Source organism: Nothoprocta perdicaria, unplaced genomic scaffold (assembly GCF_003342845.1).
Source record: "Nothoprocta perdicaria isolate Ctin4 unplaced genomic scaffold, notPer1 scaffold_154, whole genome shotgun sequence".
Classification (NCBI taxonomy): Eukaryota; Metazoa; Chordata; class Aves; order Tinamiformes; family Tinamidae; genus Nothoprocta; species Nothoprocta perdicaria.
The window spans coordinates 1,094,361-1,121,304 of NW_020454694.1; the positions used below are offsets into that span (position 1 = coordinate 1,094,361).

Sequence of the window (26,944 nt, forward strand, 5' to 3'; positions counted from 1 at the left end):
GGTATACTATTTTTATTGTCCCTGGCTGCTCCTACAGCCTCTGAAGGTTTTAGGAATTTGAGTGAAGTCCAAACAGCCACACAGACAGTGTGAGGATTTATAATCTACAAAGCTTGAACGGCTGCGTGTGGTGATACTGCTTATCCTCAGCAGAGGGAAACTCGCCCTTTTCTGCTCGCCTGTGGCACCTACAGCCCCTTTAAGTCATCTCTGTATTTGGGACCTCTATATGGCACCTCTCGTGTTTTCTCGTTGCTACAGCTCACCCCTAAACTTCTCTCAGTTTGAAGAGGATGTGTAGATGGTGGTGGTGACATCAGTATTTAATGTGCAGCCTAAGAACTGTGSGCAACTTTTCTGCATATCTTGGATATTTCTGCCCCTTTCATAACCGGCAAAATTAAATCTTAATCCAGTAGTTTGAGATTAACTGATCCTTTTCTATATATACAGCCTGACACATGCAGAAGTAACAATATTTCTTAGTAATATAGAGTACAACACTTCTAGAGGGAGAAGGCAGGGGGCAGAAAAGCTTTAATTCTTTATTTTTTTTTTTTTTTTTTTTGGGGGGGGGGGGGATATATTCTTAACCTAGTGATTTGTCACTGCTACCTAGAAGATGAAAACAAACACAAAACTGCCAAGTATATAACCCAACTCCCAAAGCACTTGATGTGGAGACTGCTGTTATTTTTGAAGCTGAAGTATATCTTGTCTTGCATGCCAAATTTAATACAGCGTATGCTTTTCTACTCTAGTCAAATAAGAAATGGTTGAGGGAGTTGCCTCCTCACTAAGGGCTGCCAATGGCAGAGGGTGATTTACCTGTCCTGGAATCAGGGCAACACTTAACTGTGTTCCTAGGATCAGATCCTCCCTTGCTGCATGAAGAATTTCCTAATGGCATCAGGCATTTGATGTTCTGAACATGGTGCTCTACTGATAGGTCTAAAGTTCCTCATACACAAAACTTTTAAGAGCAATTCATGAATGTAGACAAGTCATAGGCATAAGGTTTTAGCTGTGCCATGAAGACAAACTTCCTGAAATTCACTGCCACTCGGATCAATCTCGCTTACACTGCTTTCATGCTGATACTTGACCTTCTGTACAGCTGATCCTGATTTATACTGTCATGAAATTAGTATGAGACTTGGAATTTGACTCAGGCCTACACAAAAACTTGACTAATACTGTCAGTACAAAAAGGAAGATCATATGTTTGCAAATGCTTTGCAATGAATATTGATCAATATTGAACAGCTTTGAATTGATGTGCTGTCCCTTTGGAAGTTTTTATGATCCCTTGAGCAATACCTAAAGACTTTAAAGTGAAATCTTCATAAAAGATAGCTACAGATGGAAATATGAATCAAGCTACAGGGCACTGCAAATAACAAACAAAGTGAGACACGGTTAATTGCAATAAAAGGAAAGAGGTGACTCAGATTTTCAGTCTATTTTCTGTAATTATTTTAGCTCTGTTTTATGAAGCAATGTTAGAGACTGCAGCTTTTCTCTACCGCAGCACTATCTAATCTTCTCATTCTGCCATATTACAGTTTTCCTGTAACTTAGCAGATTTGACCAGTACTATAAGAAGACTGAAAGTGGGAGTTTCTGGAAAAAGATTAGATCTWAGTGTGAAGACAGTCTTCATCCTTCTCTGCTCCTCATTCTCAGTGTTCTCCTTTCCTAGAAAGGAGAGTCAGCAGATCTAGTTTGATCCTCTCAAATCTTGCTTCAGTTTAGTTTAAAGAAGCTAGTCCTTCTTTTATGATAATCATGTATGCAATAAAGGGAACACAGAAAGAAGGTGACAGTTGTTAAATAACAGGCCTCTGATGGCTTCAAGCAACATCTTAAAAGACCTCAAGAGAAAGGCAAGGATGAAGACCAAACAGTTTAACATAAAACTGAAAACACAGCATCTAAATTAACCATCCTGTAATGCTCTATGACAACACAAAGGAAATGTTCCCAGCAACCTCCTCCATTTCCCCTTATTTTCTTTCTCATTATCAATGATCTGCAGACAGACAGATTTTCTGAGAGCAAACAGATCAGAAAAAAAGTCATCTGTCAATATTATAGCATGCCACTGATGTTGGAGGGTTAAAAAAATCAAGAGGAGCATCCTGTAGGCACACTAATTACAGTAATTCAGGGCTTACAGTATCATCTTGAGTGCCATGCCTTGGCACTGGCCCCATGCCTCGGGTAATTAAAATGGAATTAAATAAATGTTCTAACAATATGGCTATAGAGTGGAAATACTAACTAAGAAATAACATAACTATAATTTAAGGGAATACATTTGTCACTTCAGTCCTTCCAGATACAGTAAAAATGGAGCAGTCCAGGTAAATTGTTGGAAGTTTGCAGGATACTACTCAAACTTGGTTTTAACTAACAGAGACACCAAATGGTAGACAAGTCTACAGTGCAATCAGGAGCACGCAGAGTCATCCCTGAACCGACCTAATTTACCTGAATGCCTTAATGAAGATGTGCCAACATGGGCTTCAGTGTAGGCCCTGTAAGCTTGCCTGGGATCCCGCGGACTCGCTTGGGTGGCTCCTTGCCACTCGAGGCCCTGCTGCGRTGCCTTGGCTCCTGCCCACAGTGACCTGCTTGACAAAACACCGCTCGGTTGCATCTGCACCTCTGCAATCCCACTTCTGCATTCGCAGGGCAGGCCTAGCCTGCACCTAGCTCACAGCTGACCCTTGGGCATCCTGAAAGGCCTCAATTTCATAGGAAGAAGATGCTTCTTTTGAAACAGCTGTAAAAAAACAAGGAAATGCCACTTATTCCCAATCAGAGGTGCTGCTCTTAAAGCGTGTTCTGACACAGCACATCTTCGTTTTGCATGTAAATGTAGATTTTCCCTATCCATTCCTCAAGGGATGGTGAGCTTTGCGGCACAATAACACTGCCCTCACAAGGCAGGGAGCATGCATGGTCATCCTGAGGCACCACAACAGTGTTTTGTATCTTCCTTACCTATAATGAATCTTAAATTTTCTCAAGATCATTGCTCATCACCTGAATAAGTAGTGAAGAGTAAATGAAAATAGCCATCCCCATGAAAAAAAAGTATTTAAGGGCTGAAACAAAATGCCATCACTTCTGTGATAACAAAAGGTTTAGAGTGCAATGCTGTCTTCTCTCWCTACACTTGAGGGCTGGCTGCTGGGTCAGATGGTGCAACAGTCCATGTAATCTCCTGAATGGAAAAAAATTAGGCTCAAAGTGCCAAATAGACGCCCACAACATAATATCAGGTAAAACAAACATATTCCTCCTATCTCCCCTCCCAAAATGCTAGAGAAATAGAGAGAAATTCCAGTCATTTCTCATTACTGTGAAGGTCAGCCTAGCTGGGAAAATTGTTTCTGCTTTACAATTCCCCAAACTGTAGAAAGCAGTTAGAGTTCTGGACAAAAACTAATGTTGCATTCAAAGGGAAAAGAGGCTGATATGGCATTGCTGCAGTAATAAGAGAATTTTTTACTCTTTCCACTTCCCTGTGAACCTAATCAACTGTGACATGAGAAAATATACTGGGCTCACCCAGCCAGAATCTGACTGCCACCTGAAAATGTCCTCAATATTCCACTGTTTGGGACTTTACAATGATCCTTCCGACATCAATTTTGTACATGTACATCAAAATGCCATTAGAAATGCTTACAAACACCTCCTGCTCACCGGCCTGCACTCAGACTCCAATCGAAGCCAGGCTGTAAGGACTCCCCAGTGGTTGGCTAAAGGTTTCTTTCGATTACTCATATGAAAGCATTTGGTTATGGAAAGGCATCTTGGGGGAGCCTGGGGGAATCTCAGGATCTCCCCCCTGACCTCCCTCATAAGTGCGCTTGAATGTCATTAGCAGCAATATATATTGACGGTACTTTAAAGCCTGTCCTTAACGTTTAATTAATGTCTGTTGACTTACTAAGTTTTCTCTTTCWCCTTGAGATCCAACAAATGAGCTCAGCCTTTCTAGGGATGCAGCATATGCTGGGGAGTGGGAAATAAAAAGGAAAGGAGAGGATCTCTCAGTTACATGTATGTATACGTTATTGCCTCCATATACATGAACTAATGCACACATGTGCCACAWACATGATGCAGCTGTATATGAAGTTAGCCTTGATAAATGCTTGGCATATTTAATGTATTTCTTGATGACATTTTTATTATTTTTCAGTGATGAAAAGCTGAATAAATCTAATAGAACTGAACACAATGATATTATCACCCTCTTCTTTTGTTCTAATATTTACAGGAAATATTACAAGTGTTTGACATATAAATTGAGCATTTGACTGACTTTAATAACCATGTGATCAATAAGAAGTGATATTTTTACAGTCTAAGTTCAATATTTAAAGGGACAGAGGTCACGAATCTCTATCAAAGCACTAGGGCTAAAACTTTATTTTCAGATTCCATAATTTCTCTTTTTTAAGGTCYGTACTGACCTTATACCATTAAAAAACAAGTTCTACTCATAAAGTCTCAATCTTATTGAAGGTAGCATTAGACAGAACACAGATTGGGGCCACTTAGATACTTATGGATTTATATATCTTTATTGTCTATAAGTTTCCCTATATTAAGATGCTTTTTGATTGATAGTGAGTCACTCAATATCCAATATTTTTCTTTAGCCTCAAAAATACCAATCATTTTTTTAAAAAATCACTGATCAACTTTAATCAGACATGTACTGTATATCTTTCTATATCAATCATCTTCAAAAAAAAAAAAAATGCTTGAAGTAGCCTAGGATTCACAGATTCACAGATTCACAGAATATTTAAGGTTGGAAGGGACCTCTACAGATCATCTAGTCCAACCTTCCTGCTCAAGCAGGCACACCTASAGCATGTGGCACAGGGTGGCATCCAGGCGGGTTTTGAAGACCTCCAGAGTAGGAGACTCCACAACCTCCCTGGGCAGCCTGTTCCACTGCTCTGTCACCCTCACTGTAAAGAAGTTGCTCCTCACCTGGAGACGGAACTTCYTGTGYTYCAGCTTRTGGCCATTACCCCTCGTYCTATCRCTGGCCACCAGTGAGAACAGCYTGTCCCCTTCCTCCCTGCATTCTCCCTTCCTGAACTTATACATATTAATCATRTCCCCTCTGAGCCGTCTCTTCTCCAGAGAAAAAAAGGCCCAGCTCACTCAGCCTCTCTTCATACGAGAGATGTTCCATTCCCTTAATCATCCTGGTTGCCCTTCTCTGGACCCTCTCCAGAAGCTCCACATCCCTCCTATACTGGGGTGCCCACAACTGAACACAGTACTCCAGGTGCGGCCTCACCAGAGCTGAGTAGAGGGGCAGAATCACCTCCCTTGACCTGCTGGCAACGCTCCTCCTGATGCAGGCCAGGATSCCATTGGCCTTCTTGGCCACGAGGGCACACTGCTCACTCATGGTTAACTTAGTGTCAACCAGGACTCCCAGGTCCCTCTCCGTGGAGGTGCTTTCCAGCAGCAGGTGCTTTCCAGGATGTTACACGCAAAATGAAAACCAACCAGAAACAGCCGAAACAAGAGCCAGTGCTTTTCCCAGGAAAACCAGTGCCCATGCTAGGCTAAAATGGCAGTTCTCCCATCCAAAATGGGATGCACCSATGTAGTCTATACATTAGGCCCCTTCTTCCCTGGCAGATGACCAAACCAAACCAGCCTTCTCCTRCATTTGTAATGCATACGAGTATTCCAAACAAGTCCACAAGTCCTTGTGGACTTATTTAGCATGTATAGAAATTGGTCAGTAAAAGTTCTAGCAGACAATTCTTGAACAGAAAAGACATATAGAACTATTGGACTTGAGGCCAAGATACTTTTTCTCTAGATGATTTTGCCACATGCCAAAAGTAGTCTTGTTTTTTAGTGAATCTAAACAAAAACTCAATCCAATTCAACAAAATTTTCAAAAAAAAACTCAATCCAAAAAAAAACCAAAAACAAAAGTCTTGAGTTGTCCAAGTTGGGCACTTCGTAGAGTAACAGGCTGTAGGAAAATGAGAGGGATTCTGTGTTGCTAGTAGCAACCCTTGGTTATGGTGGTAGGAACTGAAGTTATGATTATGCAAGTTATTGGTTCCTTTGCCTGCTGTGGGACTGGTTGACTGGCAGGGCTGCCTCTGCTTCCTAGAGMAAACACTGCGCTGTCACCTCTCAATGGCTGGCACGTAACAAGTGGGAGGTTGGCTGATCTTATCCCATCCTACCTCACGAGGAGTATCCTCGGATCATTGTTTCTGTTGTGTCAATATGCAGAATCACTCCTGCAAAATTTAAAAATAGCACCCTAATGTGAACACTATATTTAACAGCGTGCAGCTTTACAGTTTATCAGAAAACTGCCAGATTGAGCTTTTCTGAGCACCAGGTAGTATTTATTTTTATTTCAAGGATAGRGATGTAACTGGAAATAATGGAAAATAATTACTACTTCTTAAATTTTGATGGAAAAATAATTACAATACTATTATTTCCATTGAAAATGAAAAAAAAAAAAAAAAGCTTTTGGTTGGCAAATTTTGGTTGTACTTAGGAAGTCTTTCCATCAGTTCCCAAACAAAGTGTTTTGGTAGTGTTTAAATGTCCCAGTTTTGGACTGTTCATTTTGAACTGACTTTTTCAAATAGTGTAGGGGTGTATGTGTTTATGGTAAAGCAAAATTGATCAAAAATGATCAAACTTTACTGTTTTAGTTCATCCATGTGAAACTTKGTCAGCTGCCTGACCTCATTAATTTTTTTTCTGTTTTTCTGTTTTGGAGTCAGATATTTCTAAGGATCACGGAACATCTTGGATCTATTTTTAACCTACTCCTAATAGCAAGTCCTTCTCCTGTGATGAGGCTTGCATGTCCTTCAGATGCGTGTAGGTAAATGGAGTTGATATATACAAGCACTGAGCATTTTAAGACTGTGTATAAGTTTATACTTGTCAATGAGAATAAAGACAGAGAACTKGGAGCAGTTTCTAAATTTCTTTAGRTGATTTGAAGCTGCTCTGAAGGTTTTCCATATTAATGAACAGGATTGGGAGCCATGTTTACCATGAACATGCTGTGTTTAGTATGCATTACTGCAAAACGGGCAGTAATGACTTTTTCCCTAAGTAATGAGTCCACTAAAGGCCTGCCAGATGTTCATGCTGGCACTTCTAATGGCTACCCTCGTTTTTRTTTTGTGAATAATTGCTCTTTCTGTATGTGACTGCTGCTGCTTCTGCTGACTCCATCCCCCTTTTGACCTGTAGACCCTTCAGATAAATATCCCAGCAATGTCCTCGTGTCCCAAGACATAGGTAGTTTAATGACTTGTGAAAGTGTCTATTTCAGCCTTTAAATAATTTACATGTAATCATCTTTTCCTCAGTAATCCCCCTTCTAGAAATAATAGGTAAGCCCTGCTTAGAGCTTAAACTTTATATGAACACTTAATGCTACTTAAAACCAAAAATGGGTTGTGAATTGCCACCTGCTTAATGGGAGCAGCRGTCTTTGGGAGGTTGTGCCACCTCTATGGAGGAAAAAAATCAGGGTGTCTTTGGTGACAGGCTGCCTAAAACTCACTTCACTCAGGTATCTGTGAAAAGAAAAATAATTATAAAGATTGGCTTTTCACCTGCCCACCTTCCTTAGCTAATYGGCCTCTTCTGGGGAGGACGTGCAACAAGTACTTTCCAGGGCAAGAAAGCACTTGTAGTTGCCTTCAAAAAACTCCTATTTTTCTTTTATTTGCTTCTCTGCAGTGTGGATAGAAACTTGCCATGGGTCAGGCATGGTTCCCAGACCAATATTTGAATACCTTTGCCCCTTCTTTGCTCCATCTTCTAGTTCGCTTCTTCTGAAATGGTTTTCCATTTTTTTTCTTTTTTTCTACTTTTTTCCTACTATTTTTTTCCTATTATGTGTTTTTAGCAATATAATCTTTAATGTGTTTACACTAGTGTAATGATGAATTTCTTAAAGAAATAGATTTTCCTATTATAAAGCACCTTAATAATGATATATTTATAGAGCCAACTCTGAAGCAGTACAGTTTTTCTGATACCTGAATTTGATTCAACATTTGTGTATAYTCAGGAGCTCAGTAACTCAAATAAATTATTATATGACCCTTGTTGAATTAGTCTGAATTTTGAAATTTGCAAACTGCCAATTTTGTGTGATATAAACTACATATGAGAGCAAGATCTTTTTTTAAAAAGATCAGCATTTGAAGTCTCTATATTGTCTCCTTCAAATGGTAAATAAAAATTTCTACAGTTCACATCAATGGCAATGCTTCTACACTTCTGAAAATTAGATCAATACGTATTCAAGAGACTAGCCTTAGACTTTTGCAAAGTATTATTTAATTTTAACTTATTTTTAGAGTATTGCAGGATCAGGCTTGATAAAGAGATTGACTGGGCTCAACTGCAGTGTGCTGAGTACTGCCAACTGTGAGGAGAGTCAAATGGAAAGAAAAGAAGTGGAAACCAAAATAGATTTGAGTAACTCAGTCCTAATATTTCCTCACTTTACTGAACTCTTGCTGCAACCAGATATATTTATATGCATTTCTGAATAACATTTAGGCTATAAGGACATAAGGCAAAGGTATATAATGAATATATTTAACCAGCTCAATGCTTGAAACCACTTTAAAGGCACTGCCCCAAGAAGATACAAAGCTTTAACTGAACTAGGTCTCTCCAAAAAAGCAGTGGTTGCAGTGGGATAGTTTCTATGTATACATAAGCGTTCCATATATACTTTACTATGCATTTGTTTCACGACATGGATTTAAGTTTGAGAAATTTCTATCTCTTTTTGAAAAAATTAGTGCAAACATTTTAGGAAAAGGGAGAAGAAAACACAGATAAAACACATTAAAATTCTGATTCCGCATCCCCAGGAGTTGATCTTATGCATCTCCTCTTAAGTATGTGAGCAACTCTCAGTCGTTTTCTGTTGCCTACAGCCTCCCCACATTGCTACAGGTTAAGAGTGACTTCTAAAGCTGTTTCTCTTACTAAGGAATGCTTGTTTTTCAACAATTTTAAAGTGAAGCTGTGAACAAATGTTTGAAAAGTGACTGAATATTTCAATGCCAATATATTTTGCATGTAAAATATAAAAATCTCCGTGTGTTGCATTTGAAATCTGATAAATATTTATTATCAATGCTGTTTGCTTTTAATCTGTTCAGGATATCGTTCCTGCAGCTTTTTAGTACTTAAACAAAAATGGCATTTACATTACAATATTGCTTGCCAACAATCTCATTTTCTGGTTTAGTCAGCAGCCTTCATGCTTGATTAGTCTTTAATTATACAAATACCTACATATTAAAAAAGTTTTCTTTTTTTCCATACTTTGAGCATGTAATTATTTTCTCTTGCATGCAATAACCTTTAATTTTAGGATTAAGCAACTGATTCTCTTTAGTATGGATGGATTTTTTCAAGTGTTAAAGCAAATTTGGTTATTGTATTACGAGTAGGAAAATTAACTTTAGGAAAACCTTTCATTAGTGCATTTGACAGCACACTGAGCAGCTGACAGAAATTTCAAAATATTCAATATACTTGAAAACAAAATGGATACCAATTCTGTGTCCTCTGAAGTCAACAGCAATCCTGCTCGGGATGCAGTGAGYGAGTGACTGTGCAACTCTGAATATTCATTGCTTTTGTAGCATTAGCATTACAGTGGTGCCCAGAAGTCCAATGCACAACCAAGGCCTCGTTGCATTATACCAGAAAAATAAAAATTTACAGGCTGAAAACTAAAAATTTACAGGCCTAACAGATGAAACAATGGTGGGAGAGTTAACAAAAGAGCAGAGGGATGAGGTGCCATGCCAGGCACTGATGGGGCTGGGAATGCAATCTGCCTTCCCTGACTCCAGCAACGCACTTACCAGAGCCCGCGGCTGCCTGATGCAAATTATTTTTCAAAAGTTAATTCAATAAGCGAGGGTGTAATTTGATAATGAGATTGCAGCTCAATACACTGTTTCTGTGGGGAAATAAAAAAACCTGCCTCCCCTCCTCTTCTTTTCCTCCTCCTGCAGTTTTCACTCACAAGAGCACGGACTGCCGAGCCGGGGTCTATAGGACTGACACATGTTATCTCTACACCTGCTCGTACATTTGAAGCACCAGTGATTTCCCCCAAGACATATTCTTTGAATGTCTATGGGGAAAACATCAAGGATTTTCGAATGGCTTGGTTTTCTCAAAGTTTTGCTTATTTTTTTRTATTTGTTTTACACGCACTGAAAATTCTGTCAGACACATATTTTGATTGCACTGAGAGCATGTTTTGTAGACAGAAGACAGTTGAAAAAAATCGAAGCTGCAACTCTATAAAGTTGGGGAGGGAGAAGAGGAGGCTTCTTAATGGCATATTGAGCCTACTCCTGTCTCATTTGAAAGCTGAGAGAAAAACTCCTGCCAACTTCCCTAGGAGTAGCAGTGGGTCTTGTAATGAAGTGGTAAAGTGGAAGGCTACTGAAGGAGCAAAGATGGAAACACACACAGCAGCTTATGCAGCAGTGGAAATCAGTGACACAATTCCAACCTTTCACAGTGTTTTATTTTTGGTGCCTCAGTGACCAGAAAATGTTAGCAGGAATTCAAGCGCTGTGCATAGCAAACTGCTGCTCCTCTCCCCTCTCTCCCACAGTTTTCCTAAAAAGCAGGTCCCATCCCTGGGGAGCTCTAGCTGGGTGGACGGGGCACTCTCAGTTGAGTCCTGAGAGTAATGACTTGCATGGGCAACTATCAATTCTGATATAACTGGTCATCTTACACATTTAGGTTCACCTTATGGTACCAATCTATTGGCCACCACTCCTACAGAGCCTGCTGGGCTTTGTGTTAAAGCAGCTTATTTATTTATTAATTTAAGAGCCCTGGATCCTCCTCACTTTGATTGCTCTCCTCACRCTTTTTACAAGCATCTAAGTATTTCTTAGCAGGTATTCAATGACATATTGCTGCTTTAAAGAATCTCAGCTCCTTTATGAACCAAAATGAACCATCATCATTCTTATGAACCATCATAAAAAGCTAATCTTAGCAGTACATGGTGCACTGCTTTCCTAGGTAAGTATTTCTCCTCTGGAAAATCAGCTTGGCTTCTAATCTTTGTCACAAACACAACCCAACTTGGTGCTGGGGTTCTCCCTCACAAGATACTTTGTCATGCCTGAGCTATAAGAAACAATTTTAATTTCTGTCCTGCATGAAATTCTCACAAGATGTAATTTCTGATGCAAATACACATGAAAAACTGAAAAATTGAAATGTTTCACGAAACAAGAGTATGTATTTGAAAGTGACAAAGTATTTCAACAGTTTTCAAATCATCAAGCTGAACTAAATTTGCTCTCACTTCCTCTTGTTAAATCACTGTTTTTGGCAATGTAAATATAAATGTAAATATTTTTGGCAATGTAATATAATTAATTGCTTATAAACAACTTAAACTGATTTTAAATAAAAGCCATTCCAAGTATTTCCATTTCTGAGACTTACAATAGTAAATTTAAATGAGAGATTTTGAGGAGGACAACAAATTGGGAATTGCATTGCCCTTGGAAAAGAAAAAGCTCTTAGAAAATTCCCRATTAGTTTAATTTACTACAGCATCAAAGTAAAAACTGCATATATTTTGAAAGGTGAGCCTGAAATCTTTCYGAAACTCAAAATGCTCAAATAAATTCTTGTTCCGTTTTCTTCATTTCCTTTCTCAGCTGGTGGCAAATATCTTCATTTCTTGATGTTGGTCTGGATCAGCAGACCCACAGAACTACAGAGGTGCTATAAGAAGGGTTGCACTAGAAGTCTTTCAAAGTGTGCTAACAAAAGCAAATCTTATGGGAGCCTGTTCTTTGAGATTAAAATGTTTATGATAGGGTCCCTTAGCACCCACAGCCTACTCCAATTTTACATAGATTGAACCATGAATTCGTTCTCAAAAAAAAAAAAGAGAAAACTCACAGCCGAATGTAACACATTGCAAGTACGTCATTTAACAATACATTTTAGGAACACGAGATCCATGGGGTGGACGGTCTGTTTGCTGATCTCCCTACTGCTGGAATTTGCCTTTACTTATGTGCCACTGCAAGCAAAGTACAGTTCCTATTTAAGAAATGTACACATTTCCTTAAATTACCCTAATTTAAGAAGAACTTTTGCACCAGGCACACTTTCATAGCTGAGGTCTGAGGTGGCAACCTCTAACCTTTTATTTTTCCAGCTTCCACATAATTTATTGTTGATTGCTTCAAACAAAAGTAGAAGGTTGGTGAAGAAGGGGCAAAAATGAAACAAGGAGTATTTGGAAAGCTCACGTTTCCAGTGCAACTCCTTGGATAAAAGGCCTTTTTTTTTTTTTTTCCTTTTGCCTAATTTGTTTCTAGTTGCAGCACTAAGGTCAGGATAAGCCAAGAGAATGAATGGAATAAACGTCCTGATGGGCTGCCCGGAGCTGGCTGGTGTTACGGATCAGCGTAAAACCAGCTCTCTTTCCTGTGCCTGGGCCGATGTAACTCACTGGAGTGGCAAATTACATCAGACCTACAGCTGTAACCCGACATTATGATTAATTTGATCAGTAATTTCTCCTGTTTTTCATTTTAATCGGTGTGACTATTCTGCTGTGGCAGGTCTTTCAGATCTAATTAAGATAAATTTCAGAGTAAAAGACTTGGCAGAATTTTCGAGTCAAATCCGAGCGTCAAGTGTGAAGACCTGCAGCACCAGTCAATCAATTTCCAGGAAAGACGGCAGGCTGTAACGCAGCAATCAACCCATTAGCACTTAAGCAAATTTCATAATCTCCAGGCCTCTGCTTAGTCACTCTCTCAAAACATTCTGGCTACCAAAAAAAGGGAAAAAAAAGAGAAAGTATTATTATTTTTTTAAACACCTGCCCTGAACTGCATCTGCGGCAGAATCCACAAGTGGATGCTCTGATAGATCTCTGCAATACTGCTAAGAAAGTCTTACTTTTTTTTGCTTTGTTTTGAGGCAGTACTTAGATGACAAGCAACTTCTTTAAGATGCTTCTTCATACAAGATGAAACTTTGAATTTAGGCTACGCCATTTCCAGGATATTGTTTCTCAGTCAGATACAAGAAGCCACTAGGCTGTCTGTGCTCACTTGCCTCTATGTAAAAATCTGTTGTTTTTTATTATTTCCTCACAGAAATAGGAAGCTGTGATGTCTTACGATTGCTTTATTTGTTCATTTGTTTGTGCTTTTTTTTTTTTCATCATTACAGAGTGTTGAGGAGTATGAAAAAAATAAGGAGAAATAAAGCAATGATTTGGGAAATCTCAGTAAATTTTTGGAAATGTGGTGAAAAGAAAAATTAGGAAAAAATAATGCTCGCAAACCAGATCCTCCACTGATTTCAAAAGAGTATTTGAGGGAATAGGGAATAGAAGACCTTATGGGATATGAATCCTTTCCTAAATTTGTCTGGGGCAGATCTTATTTATTATTTATTTCCCCATTTATTAAATACTTCAGTTGCTTTAGGGAGTTTATTAAATGCTCCCATTTCAGAAGCCAGAGACTGCCAGGCAAACAGCTCTACTTTTCCTCTCCTTCAGAGAATTCTCTTCCAAATGGTTTCCTATATTAGCCTCAGCTTCTGCCCCTTGGGTGCTAATAATGCCGGTTGTTTTGCTCGAAGATTAATTTCCTTTGCTTTAAATGTGAGTCAGACACTGATACTCCTTGTGCTTCTGAAAATAGCAACACCTACAGAGTGTATTTGGATGGACCAGGCAGCCAGTGCTCCAAATGAGAGAAGGTTTCCTCAGGGAATGAAAAGACTATAGTCTCTTTGAGAGCCCTTAAACATCTTTGTGCTCCGTTTAAACGCAGTATTCAACAAGTTTGCAGTGTGAAGGCCTAAAACCTCAACGATCCAAAATAGCAGAACTTCTTGGGAGGAGAAGACAGATAGCTGAGGAGAAGATGTGAAACAGTACTTGTTCCTTTGGAGTTAATACCATCTCACACAAAACCCAAAGCAGCCTTTCTGTGGAAATGACATCCATGTAGGCCGCAGTGAGTGCCAGGCACGAGGGGCAGCGGCCTCAAACAGGCCAGATCTGCTGGAAAAGCTATGTGTGTGTCTCTGAACTGCACCCTAAGCCTGGGAGGCAGGATAACCTGCCAGGTCACCACCGCGGAGCAGCAGGATGGACAGCAGAGGCAGAAGGATTGAGGAGGCCCATGGAAAGGACGGGGAGAGGTGAGGAGTTCCAGGCCGCATTACARCTCAAGTTGAAACTGCAAATTGGTCTTAGCATCTTGATCAAGTTTCGTCAGGAGGCTACGAGCACAACACAAAAGGTCTGGGGTGTCAGTCCGGACAAAAAAACAGCCTCTCATTTTGCATGGACTAATCCTGTCTGCCCTTCTGGAACCAAAGGACTTTGCTGTTCCTACTATATCTTAAATATGTGTAAATTTATCAAAGTGTCAGTAAACACTGAGCATTTTGTTTTAAAAGTAAATTTTTCCTTAATGAGAAGCTAACCAGTGAATGCGGTYGGGAGGGAGGGGAAGGGTCAATTTGGGCTTTTTTGCCTGCTGGAGCCTCAGGCATCTGTATATACATTCTCCCTTATTTGCAGCTGAGTGTTTCAGCCTTTCTGCTTYTCTTTTCTCCTTTGTTATAAAAGAGTTGAGGTGCCAAATATATTATTTAAGATTAGTATAAAAATTTAATCTGAAGTGGGTTCTGTTTTTGCAATCCTAGAGTTTCCTATTACTTGGAAGATTTTCCTGCTGTTGTCATCTCCCCTCTTCTTACCTCTTTTTATTATTATTTTTTTCCCTCACTCATCATCTTCCATCAACTTCAGTTATTCTAGGTAGGTTTCTATGACAAAAAGGGGCTTTAAAAAAGAGTTCTGAAAATGGTCAGAATAATTTTAGAGTGGGGCAATCCTTGGGGGATTTCCTGTTTGTCTGTTTCTATCCACACACGAGCAAAGCAGTAGAAATCACTGGGATTTTTTTCTATTTGTAGATCTGTCTTTGGGTAGGCTCCTCTTATTTATACCATTAAAACATACAATGAATGTCAGCACGAGAAGCCAAGCTCCTGTTTGGGACCAGGACAGTTAAATATATGTTGTTCTTAAGCATCTGATTCTGGCAGTCAAGCAGAATAATGGGCAACTTAATATTTGGCTCATCTAATTTTATACAGCATATAATCAAGATCTTACTGCTCCAGATCTTTAATTGCATGGAAATTCTATAAGAGGTGCTAACAATGCTTTGAAGTTGCAACATGCTGGCTATTCAACAAAACATAGAGTTTGCCCTACAATAATATTAAATATTCAGCAGAGAATATACTTGGAGAAGGATATATTCACAGAATTAAAAGTTTTGAAGTTTACATTATGAGTTGGGCTGCCTTGTGCCCCGGATCATTTTGTCTCAATCAAGTGGCACAAYGGAACTCAAGATCTGCCTACCATTATCCCTATGAAGAATTGCACCATTTTAAAATGAAGGGATGGTAGGTCCTCCATGATCTGATCCCACTACCTGCTGACATGCAGATCAACTTTGAAAAATTCTCTTCTGCTTTGCTGTCTTTTGCAAGTCCGTAGTGACCCTCATTCTGCAGTGCTGTGCCAATGTAAATCAGGAGCATCCTCAATAACGTCAGCACAGAACCAAGCCCTGAGCTTAGAACTAAGCTTTCTGTCCTTACTACACAATCATTAGCAATTACTGAAAAGAATAGCTTAGTAACTACAAGCCAGTCCACTGTATGGAGTAAAAAACAGTGATGGAATTAGAGCAGTCTATTGATGAAGAACCTGGCAAGAATCATTCAGAGAGTTTTAACTAGGATTTTAACCAATACACTGCACGAGTATTATTAATTTCTGATCGCCTAGCAAAAGAACCTCACTCAGGTATACCTAAACAAGTCATTCTCATTTAATTTGCTTTCTGAAGGACATGACAGTATCTGTACATTTTTGAGATGTAATTGCTGTTATGCTTCAGAGTTTTTTGAAACAAACACAATCATCCTCCTGAATTACTGACTTTCCATGACAATTTTTTGAGGTTGCATTGTTCTAAACTAATATCTTTCAGACAGATCCTGAATAATGTAAGAGGATAAAGCTCACACGAAAAAATCAAGAATTCAGAAATGAAATTTAAGCTGTCAAACTTTAACTTACTTGATCTTTATTCCCTTAATATTGTTCAAACAAAACCCATTTCATTCTAGTTCATAAAGATCATTACCTTAGAGGCTATAATATCTTTGAATTTAGTTTTAGGTCGATTTTTTAAGTTAAAGCATTGGACATTAAAAAAATCCACATCCTAAGCAGCTATTATTAACTGGATATATGATCTGATGCCAAAAGTCTTCTCTCCCCTCTTTTTTTTTTTTTTTTTTGCACCCATATAAAAAAATTTCAGAACAATTTCAGAACCAATCCTCAAGCTAAATGTAGGAGGTAAAACATTTTCTCTGCGGGATTTCGAATGGAAATTCAAATTTAATGGAAGACAGCATACCATTGTTCTGCTTTAGAAACATACACAAACACATCATTAAACCATATATAAAGTATAGCAGCAGTTCCTCTGGAGATATTTCTGAGTATCTCTGGTTTGAATATCAGTGAGTCCCACGGTCCTCACTAATACCACAGACCATGTTTCAAGTTCTTCTTAAGGACTTCTGAAACACAGTGTCTTAGGGAAGCTTGGGAAGTGTTTTGCCTCGTGTAGAAATGGCTGGAAAGCCAGCTCAGCAATCCTACACCCATCCTTGCAGCTAGGCCTGACGTACCATATGGAGTCCAGGCTTCTATTCTGGAAGTTAGTGCACGGCTGCGTTGTCATGGTTGTTCAAATGACATGGATCACAGAAGAAAGAGCATAAAAATATTTAACCCCAATTTTATTAGGAAATCTTTAATGCTGAGCCTGAGCTGACAGCTAATGACTTAAAATTCACTGGCTGGTGCTCTGAAAGTGCCCRAGTCATTCAGCTGGCTTAGCTACACTGTCTGAATGCAACCCAGTGGGAGTACCAGATCCCTCACTTTGGTATCTTTCATTAGCTCTAATCCCAGTCTTAAAAGGAGTGGTTTAGCACATTGTGCTTGAACTAAAACCATCTCAGAGTGCTTGATTCCCTCTCTCTACTACTGTTTAGTCTGCTGTATCCAGAAGGGGAGCTGGGAGGATAACGCATTAAAAAGCACAACRTGCCAAGGTATCTCCATAAGAACATTGACACAAGCACCTCTTAAACAAGGAATCATTAGTTTTACTTGCTTTTATCCTTCTTCTGCAAGAGACATGACCCTGCAGAGCTAAATAGTAGTAAGCACACCTAATGGCTTGTACCTRTAGGTTACAGATGAGACTGGAAATACTGGGAAGCAGAGCGGGACTCCAGAGCTAAGATTTCTAGTTCAAAGTCAGTTAGCACATCTCTCCTGAGGCATGTTTAATAAGCTCATCCCTGTCCCTCCCTTCCCTAACGTTAACTTTTGTGTGCACTTTATTTGCTGGAAAAGTGAATGCACAGCAACTTTTACAAGAAAATATTTAGCAAGCAGTTTTAGCAACATGTGGAGTATATATTCCTAGTGTGCATACACTGCAGCTGCACCAAGACAGTAAGATGTAAGAGAAGCTCCTCTGGAGCTACTTCTCTCTCTGTTTGTCAATAATCTGCTTATTGAAGAGACCCAAAGCACTTGCTAGCATGACAGACTGTGCACTAAGTAGCACTTAAGTAGCCCTTAAGACAATACACAGATGAAACCCTAGAAACATTATGCTCTACTGTAAGAAAAGGCTCACGAAGCAAGGACACATCTCTTGTGGACTTTTAAGTCTATTAGCTAAATCATTAAAAAAACAGATTCGATATAATTTAGCTGCAGCTCAGATTAATGCCAGGCTTAACTGGCCACACAGAAAACACAACTTCTTGTAAACCAATTYGCTTAATTGCTTTAAAAGAGATTATTTATTAAGATAATGCAGTTCAATTTCTGCAGCAAATGGGGCAGAAGCCATCAGTGCAGATAAAATCTTCAAAGTGGGGTCTCAAAATTTAGGGAATAAAGTGAACTGAGATTTTTCTTGTAGGCAACATTTCTTGCGTAAGTGCAGTTCCACTGCCCATCAAAACAGAACCTGCTCACTTCACAGACGACCCTTGTGTTTATCCAGAATCATACTTGCAGGTATAGTCAAAGCTGCTCCTGCAGAGCATGAATACAGCATGCCACATATTGTAGAAGAACACCCAAGTGTAAGATGTTCAGACTGTTATATTAGAGCTCTCATATTTCTAGATGGGAGTTCCAAGACAAGCAGAGCTCAGCATCAGTGTGGTTGTCACATTTGTTGTTGTGATATATTCAAAAACACCCATTTCAGTGGAGGGAGCACCTAGGAATGGAATTAGCTCTGGCTTTCTTAGCTCTGGGATCTATACTGAGGATCTTAACAGAAGTATTTGATCCTTCACAGGATGAACTTTAGGACTGTGGTTTCAAGAGGAAGGGTTACCCATCCATATCTAGCACACATTCACCAGTGGAAGCTTTAGTCTTTCAGGGACAGTCAGGATCATCTGATAATAAGCAGCTAATTTTGCTGCTCCTATGAGTTATCACAAAGGGTGACTGCCAGGAAAATGCATTTGTGAAGGTCACACCGCTGCATCAATGGAAAAAAATCAGACCGTTTTCTGTGGGCTTTATAGTATGGACTTAATGAATAAAAGGTGCTTACCCTTCAAAGGGAAACAGGGCTAGGTCCATCATTAGATATACTTTTCTGGTTTATCAGGCTTTTTGGCCTAAGGCACATGCTTYTAAAGATTAGCTAAGATGAGGCAGAATTTCTTAGCTTGTGTGGTCAGAAGGTGTTACATTCATCCAAATTTCCTTTGCACTGGGAGAATATCCACTTACTGTTGCAAAACCTTTGGAGATCTGTACTTAGCAGCCTACCTGCAGCGGATTTGGTGAAGTAAGAGGAGATGGGAGGCCGTGGCCTGGCGACTGGCTGGGTTTCTGAGGGGAGCTGGAGGACGGCGGGGCTGGGGGCGCCTGGCTCTGGCTCTGGGGCTGCGTTTGGTTCTGCTGAGGCTGGGCTGACGCCGGCGGCTGCGGGGCCTGCTGGGGTGGCTGGGGAGGCTCTGCTGGCCGAGCTGCCTGCTGCTGCTGCTGCTGCCCTTGCTGCTGCGGCTGCTGCTGCTGCTGCCCTTGCTGCTGCTGCTGCTGGAGCTGCTGAAGATGCTGAAGCTGTTGCAGCTGGGAGTTCAGGGATGAGGTAGCTGTGAATCGAGGAGAGGGAAGACAATTATGCCGGGGTCAGCACCACTTACTGTGCTTAAAGATACCCTGGATTAAGTTCTGGATCCGTTACAGCGTGGGGAACACGTCCCGCTGAGCTCAGCGGGGTTCAAGCGGGGAACGCTGCGGGATTCACAGTGTTGGGGTTCTGGCAGGATGCTAAGGAACCCGTTCCCATAAATAACAGCGTGTGGTTCTGCCAGTGCAGTTCTGTGGTGAGAAGAGGGCTTCACTGGAGGGGATCAAAGCAAAGTTTCCCTTCAGTAAAGCTGGGCTTTGCCCACCRGGCAGAGCTCAGAGCTGCCCAGCACACTTGGCCCAGACAAGCTTAACAGTGAGACCAAGGGGACTATCATCTGCCTGAAGAAGAGACCTCCTAAATGTTGCTGCACGTCATAGCAGTGACAGCATGAACACAACAGCTAGGTCTGAAAGCAGTCACAACGTGAACTTGTGCTATTGTGTGGAGAGGGAGAAAAGCAAAGCTGTAAAGTAAAGGATACCCTAAAAAGAGCTCTGTTGTATCTAATACAGTAAGTATCATGAAATAAAATGGTTAGCTGTGATATTTCTCATGCACTGCACAGGTAGCAACAATGCCCAACAAAATGCTTATGTCTCCTAAATTAGAGCTTGCGCCTCATCATTCACTTCTAAAAGCTATAAAACTCCTTTTATCAAACAGGGCAGGTGTGTTCTGCTCCCACTGCTCAAGGTAGCAAAACTCTGTCATTGTTTCTCTAGCACGTGCTCCAAATGTGAGGCTTGGARGGTGGTGGCCTACATCAACCTGCCAGCATAAACAGGAGCAAAATGTATTTCCCAGAGAGGCTTTCAAATAGGCTAAAGCACTGCTTAAATTCATGAAGGCAAGCAGTGTGCCACAGGGATGTCACTAAGGCAGAATGGCTTAAGCAGCAACCAGGACATCACAGCAATGTGATGCTTTCTCACATTATGGCCTGACTAGGTCATCAGGCTCTGTCCTTACCACTTCAACCAACATTTTAGGGGCTTGAGATAGAAGGGTATAAGATCCTAAGAGGAACAGCTTGCGAAGTCTTTGCACTATTTTGCTCTTAACTGTCCTGCTCTACCAACACCATTTTCTATTCTAACATCCACCAGCAATAGCCAAAGTAAACTGGGTGTGAATCAAGGCCGTTATTTCTGCTAGTTCTAAAAGGGGATTCGGATTTCATGGCTAGAAACACTGCTCAAGTTATTTGTGGATCGCCAGATGAAGCCAAGTTGTCTCCACTTTCTTTTCACGCTGACAGCCCTATTTCAGCCTTCCAGATGTCTATGCCCTGGGGATGAACCTGAGGTCTTGGGATGACTTRTGAAATCAATGAGCCATAAACTGGAAAAAGCAAAAGAAAGGAGAAAAAAAAAAGAGAGAAAGATGAGGTAGAATGAGTAAGCCAGAAAGGGTGCATGAAGGAGGAGTAAAGGGCTTGGTGGATGATAGTAAGCCGTTCTTATAGCTCTTTTAAAGTTTTCTGTCACCAATAGCAAGAATCAAACTGCAAATATATCTTTACAACAATTAAGAATCCTGGTCATGAGCACATGATTTCAGTAAAAAAAACAACTGAATTATACACAGAATAAAGAATGGTAATGTATTTCCATTCCAAACTATGGCAGTTTTGTTTGAAAACCTAAAAGAAATGACTGTCAGATTAAAAACACATGTGATATTCCATGCAAAAGAAATCAACCTAGAAGAGTAAGCATAATCCTCCTACTTCCAAGATCAGAACCCAGAAACAGATGCCCCAAAGTCAACAGGGTAGTAAATGGGAACAACCTAAARGAATATGAAAACGAAGAATGAAGAAGATATATGTATAAAGAGGCATCTCCACAGTCMAATGTTAAGCATAGCTTGAAGCACCAGAGGTAGCAAGGAGAATTGTTCACCAAGTCCATCTGCAGATGTGTGCACTCACTGAGGGTGGCTCCACAGCACTGGCAAGACTTTCATTTCCCACGAGGAGGAAACCAACCTAGATCAGTTCTTTACCTTGTGCAACCATTTCCTACTGCAAACTAAGACCCTCTAAAATACAGTGCTTTTAGTTTGTACTGCAATGGTCCCTGTCCACTTCTGCTCCCACAGGACACTCTCAAAGGGCCACGGCTTTGGAGAAAGGATTTGTCAAAATGCCATAGGTTACACGTAGTGCATGAGGTCCTGGAGACAAAAGCATTCAAAGTTGAGGTGAAGCCACCTTCTGAAAAACTTCTGGAATATAGCATATGTTTAGCTCCTTGAGTTATGCCTTTCAACAAGATTCTGGAAAATATGGCCAAAGATTAAAATAATRCCAAAATTTTCCATCTGAGATAACGTGAGGTAACAGAGAACAGCAGGATCCTTGTGCTTCTGATAATATAAAAGTGGAAGCAGAGGGCAGTACTAAATCTTTATCAATGACTTTATGATTGAATTTGAAGTTTGCAAAAAGCACTCATTGATCTAATGTTAAAGTTAAAAGCAACATTTCAAGGACTTCTTAGTGATATGAATACTGTGCAGAGAAGAGCAAGGAAAAAACTGTAAAAGAAATGAAGTTTCTTGACAAACTAGAACAAATGAAGGGATTGTTACAGTGCAAAAACTATCTTGTTTTCTATGTTTTTATGTAGCTCAAAGCAATCAAGAGACTATTATTTAATAAATATCACTATCAACATCCTGCACAGAGCATACATTTTTCTTCCAGGATGTTTTTATTGAAATGTTACTTCTTACCAACCAGTGATAAAAGTAGTAATGGAGCTGAACATTAGAGAGTTCAAAGCATACACACAGACAGACAGAAGCAGCACTGATCTGTTTATTTACCATGAGACAAAATCCCACATTCAGTGAAATGCAACTTTATAAAATGCATGAATCTTTGTGAATCACAAAAGATCACGTTGTTATAGAGTGGTGGGATGGTTATCCAAACAAAGTAGACCTTGCTTTTATTAATGGGTTATGCCTTTAGTCAACTGTGAAACTACATTCTTAAAAGTAAAATGGTCATTAAACTGACATTCTCCACAAGAAGAGTTAGGCCAATACTCTAACAAACATTTTGGCCTGCAAATCCTTACTCTCCTCAATACATAAAATAAGGCTGCCGCAGTTGCTCAGGCAGGCAGACTTGCCCAATCAGACTTGCTTCGGTTCTGAAGCAGGATTGGAAAACATCTTTTTTTTTTTTTTTTTTTTTTTTAAAAGGTGTGAGCATAAAAGCCACTGTCAGCTGTTGACTCAATATGAGGATTTTTTCAGTCTTTTGTCTAGAACAAGGCAGGTTTTGCATTCAGTACTGCTTGGGACATGAATGTTGGCCAACATCTCTATCATTCACTTCTGCACTGGAAGTGCACTCGCTGGGGTGCGAGATGGTCCCACTGGAAAAGTTTTCTTGATGAGGAAAAGTTACCTCGAGGAAAAGTTGTCAGGCTCATTGCGAGCTACTACCGAAAATTATTCAAATAAATTCTTGTCATTTCACATAATTCCATTCAAAGGCTTCCCTGAAGCCTAGTAGCATGCTGAGATATAAATTGCATTGAAGTAACTTAGTGAGGTAGGATTGTTTAATAAATGATGGTAAACAGATAGATAGGGAATTGGGGAAGGACTGTTGTTTCAGACACGGTTCTCCCAAAGCCACATGGCAAGTGTGCTGCAAAAGTGGATTTGGGGCTCTGGATCATGCTTTCAGGGTAGTGTTCCTGCAGCCCGATTGCAGTGCCTCTCTCAATGTATGTACCATCCACAGCAGGGGTTGTGTCACATTATTGTTTGTAATCAAATTCACTACAATTCCCAGAGCTTGCTTGCATACCTCATCCATTATAAATTGTATACCTGTCTAGCATTTGTCACTCTCTACAGAGTTTGGAGCCTGATGGAATTTCAGGTGGTACAACAGTGCTATGTCTGCATATATAAAGGATAACACACATACACCTACCGCACAGGAATATTTTTATGTCTTACTGGCTAATAGTTGGATAAAACTTAGGCAGGTTTAAGTGAAAAGTGCCTTCTTTCCTTCAGAATTGCATCTAAGACTTAAAAACATTTGTAAAAACATGCAAAAAAAAATCCTTTCTATGATTAAAAAAGATAGCTGAAATGYTACACAGCTTTTGTGGGTTTTCCTCACAGTTTTTGATAGTTTGCTTGATAGTTTGCTTTGATAGTGTGCTTATCTCTCCTTTAAAGTGAGGTACTTTGTGTTGTCTTTTTTAATCATAGACAGGATTTTTTTTTTTTGCATTTTTCTTTAATAAAAATGCTYATCGGAGATACAGCAGGTATTGGAGAAACTGGTAACCCGAACCTACACCTACAAAGAAATAATGCCAGGAGGGTTTTCAAACTCCAGTTTTCACTGYAATTTCCTGGTTGTTGCAGTGCCATGACAGACTTCCCAAGGAATCACCCCACGTTCTATGGTCCTTCTTCAAGTGGATTATGGTATCACAGCACTTACATTAGAGTCAGAGCTGGAGAGTAGAAGTTATGCAAAYGGATCGTCAAGAGGCAGCAGAGACATGCCCTCTGATCCCCCTGGTCACCAACCCCTCTACATGTTACTTCTCTACATGTTACCGACCTCAGACTAAGGCTTTAGAGAACATCATGATCTAAGAACCATACTCTTCCTCAGTTCCTTTGGGAGGTGCAGTAGGCACAATACTACTGTGTACTTACAATACTCCCACAAAACATTTCTTGTCATGTTTCCTTTGCATCTTCTGTTCCTCTGCTTGTTGCCTACACAGGAAGCTAAAATAAAAGCCAAATACTCCTCTACCAAGTAGAGTGGCGCAAAGGGAAAAAAATCCTCTCTGATGCAACCATCCTGAAAGCAGTGGTGCTAGTGTGAAAAAATCAGATCCATGGAAGGGAAAATAACTCAATTGGGTCCAAATCATAGTTATATTCAATGATATTAGTATCAACTGTCTGCTGGCTATATATTATTGCGTAAACATAGGAATTTTGTTATATTTAAAACTAAAAAGAAAAATCAAAAAAACAAAAACAAAACCTTTAAGTTAAAAAAAAAATACCTTTTAAATCTTAATCACATTTCTCCAAAGAGTGAGGAATATAAGAAAGCCCACAGATGCTTATATAATGAAAACAGCATAAAAATTATAACTCTTCTTCACATCTCACTCCCAATACACATCCAGATCCCAAAGACCGCTCCAGTGCTTGGCATAAGATCAAATTAATGCTCAGGGATTCAATTTGTATCTAGAATCTGCTCTTGTGGATAAGCTTCAMATAATGTCTGATTTATCTTATTAATGTCCTGTGTGTGTTTGTTTCTGCGTAAAGAGGAGGAAGGGATAGGGAGGAATAAGCAATTTTAGCCTACGAAGGAYTGTGTTACTCTATAGTGAATCCTGCCTTTTACATAATTGCATGGATGTTCTTCAGTGCCTTGATACAATGTACAACGGACTAAAAAGGAGAAAATCATACATTAAATCTTTTTTTTTATTTGACTGAGCACAGAACTTGGCTCTTGCCATTTCAAGGGCCTAATGCCTTTTTCCACTTCCCCAGTAATGGAGAATGGATTTACATTGCCTCAAACTGAAAAGTGTAACTAACTTAAGCATCTGGGCTCRCATCTGAACTGACATGGCCTGCTTTTCTTTCCACCCTGTTGTTTCTCTTCTAATGAGGTATATGCTTTGCCTCTCTTTGAAACAGATTTCTGAGGAGTGAATGCACACGCTGAGCAGGCTAATGCAAGCCCGTGTTTACACTCCCTCCCTACTGGGTAATGAGAGGTAGGTTATAGCCAACTATCCAATGTATTTCTTGCATATGCTTGAATTTTCTTTTTGAGAGCAAAATGTGAGTTGCTTTATGTATGTAGGACACTCTTTGTGAAAAAAAGGGTGAGCTGGACTTGTGGCTGAAGACATTAGTAATAGGATACAAAACATATTATTTCTAAATCAGTGGTCAAAATCTAGACTGGGTCAATAGAGGGAAGAAAAGTCAATGCACTTAAATAGTGTTTTTGAGCATTTCCTACCTTGTAGAAGAGGTATGAGATCTATCAGATCTATAGGAGATATATTCACACATAGACATCCACAGAGAGCCTGCACAGGAGGCCATTTGCCACATAGTCAAGGTAATAAATTGACTGCTTCCCAATACCTACTAGGAAGACTACAAAGAACACAGCCTCGGATGGCAGGAAGTGACACCTTTATTTGCACTTCCAGAAGAGCCAAAGGACAGAAAGAGTAAGGAGACCAAGTCATCTTCTCCCTCCTAGAGGTGACCCTTCAAGTTTAGAGTGGCAAAACACCCAAAGTGTTCCCGGGAGAAGCCTGCACTGCCTCCCGTGCGCATCCCGTAATGATGCTGCAGATAAACAGAGGGCTCCACTTTCTAACGTTGTCATATCCAGCATCTTTCATGAGCACTAAATTCACTTTAAAGAATATAGGCAATAAAAAGGAAGTATAAAGAAGAAAACCATCATAATTTATCAGGTGCCTGTGGTGTCTCCACATTTTGATGAATACTGGAACTTCCTTGAAAAATGATCGGCTGCCTTAAATAAATCTGACATTTTTTGTTCCTTAGCAAACTTTAAAATGTACAATAATACATTTGAATCTTAAGGGAAAAAGTTGTTGTTCTAGGTAGAGAGCTTGARTAAGTATCAGGGCAAATATTTTTGGAATGCTTCCCATCTTGAGATAATCTGGGGGCTATTTTCTTCTAGTTTATGACAACACTCTGTGAGTAAAGTTCCCTGAGTGTATTGTAAAAATTGCATTAACCTATTTAAAATGCCCAAAGGCAAGAACAAGCTGCAGAAATTAGACTTTAATAAGCCATTTGCTTCATCGGCTCAAATGGGACCTTAGGCCCCATATTGTACAGATGGCTGAAACATTAACTGGAGTCAGGGTATCATCAAGACACAGGGGATCAATCAGGAAACCGTCCTGGGACCTCCATGCAAAGACAGGCAATTAAAAACTCACTGTAACAGTCGTAGGGCAATGTAAGTGTTTGAATGCCAAGGGCTGGGTGTCAAACAAATGGTATCTAAATCTGCTAAACCTCTAGTTTTACCAACATGATAAATTTATTGTTAAAAATATTCCTCTCTTAAAGACCAGGGGACTGAAGCCTTTACATCAGTCCCCTATGCCAGATAAAAGTAGTTTYGTAGTTACAAAGAGTAGGATTGGTCTCAAATTGTTTAAGAACAGAATAGCTTAACATATGGAAAATTAAATTGAGTAGAATGAYATGGTACCCCTAAAGATCGAGTTTCCAGACCATACTGAACTCATGAGAATGCTTTCGTGGACCAGAATTTCAGATAACGTATCATTTCTTGAGAAATATCTGCCGGACTCCTTTGAATGAAACTAATTGACAGAGAAAAAAATGATCATCTAAAGGCCAGCAGAGCCCAATATAAGATTTCACAGCCGAAGGGATGT

At 39.8% G+C, this 26,944-nt stretch overlaps 1 protein-coding gene across 1 annotated transcript in view; it reads right to left on the bottom strand.

Annotated features, from left to right (window-relative positions):
• The window catches only part of POU6F2 (POU class 6 homeobox 2), a 176,871-nt gene that overhangs the window by 75,534 nt on the left and 74,393 nt on the right, over positions 1–26,944 (bottom strand). The window contains exon 4 of the mRNA XM_026034997.1: positions 19,085–19,410. Coding sequence (XP_025890782.1) covers positions 19,085–19,410 — 326 coding nt within the window. The remainder of the gene's footprint in view (positions 1–19,084; positions 19,411–26,944) is intronic.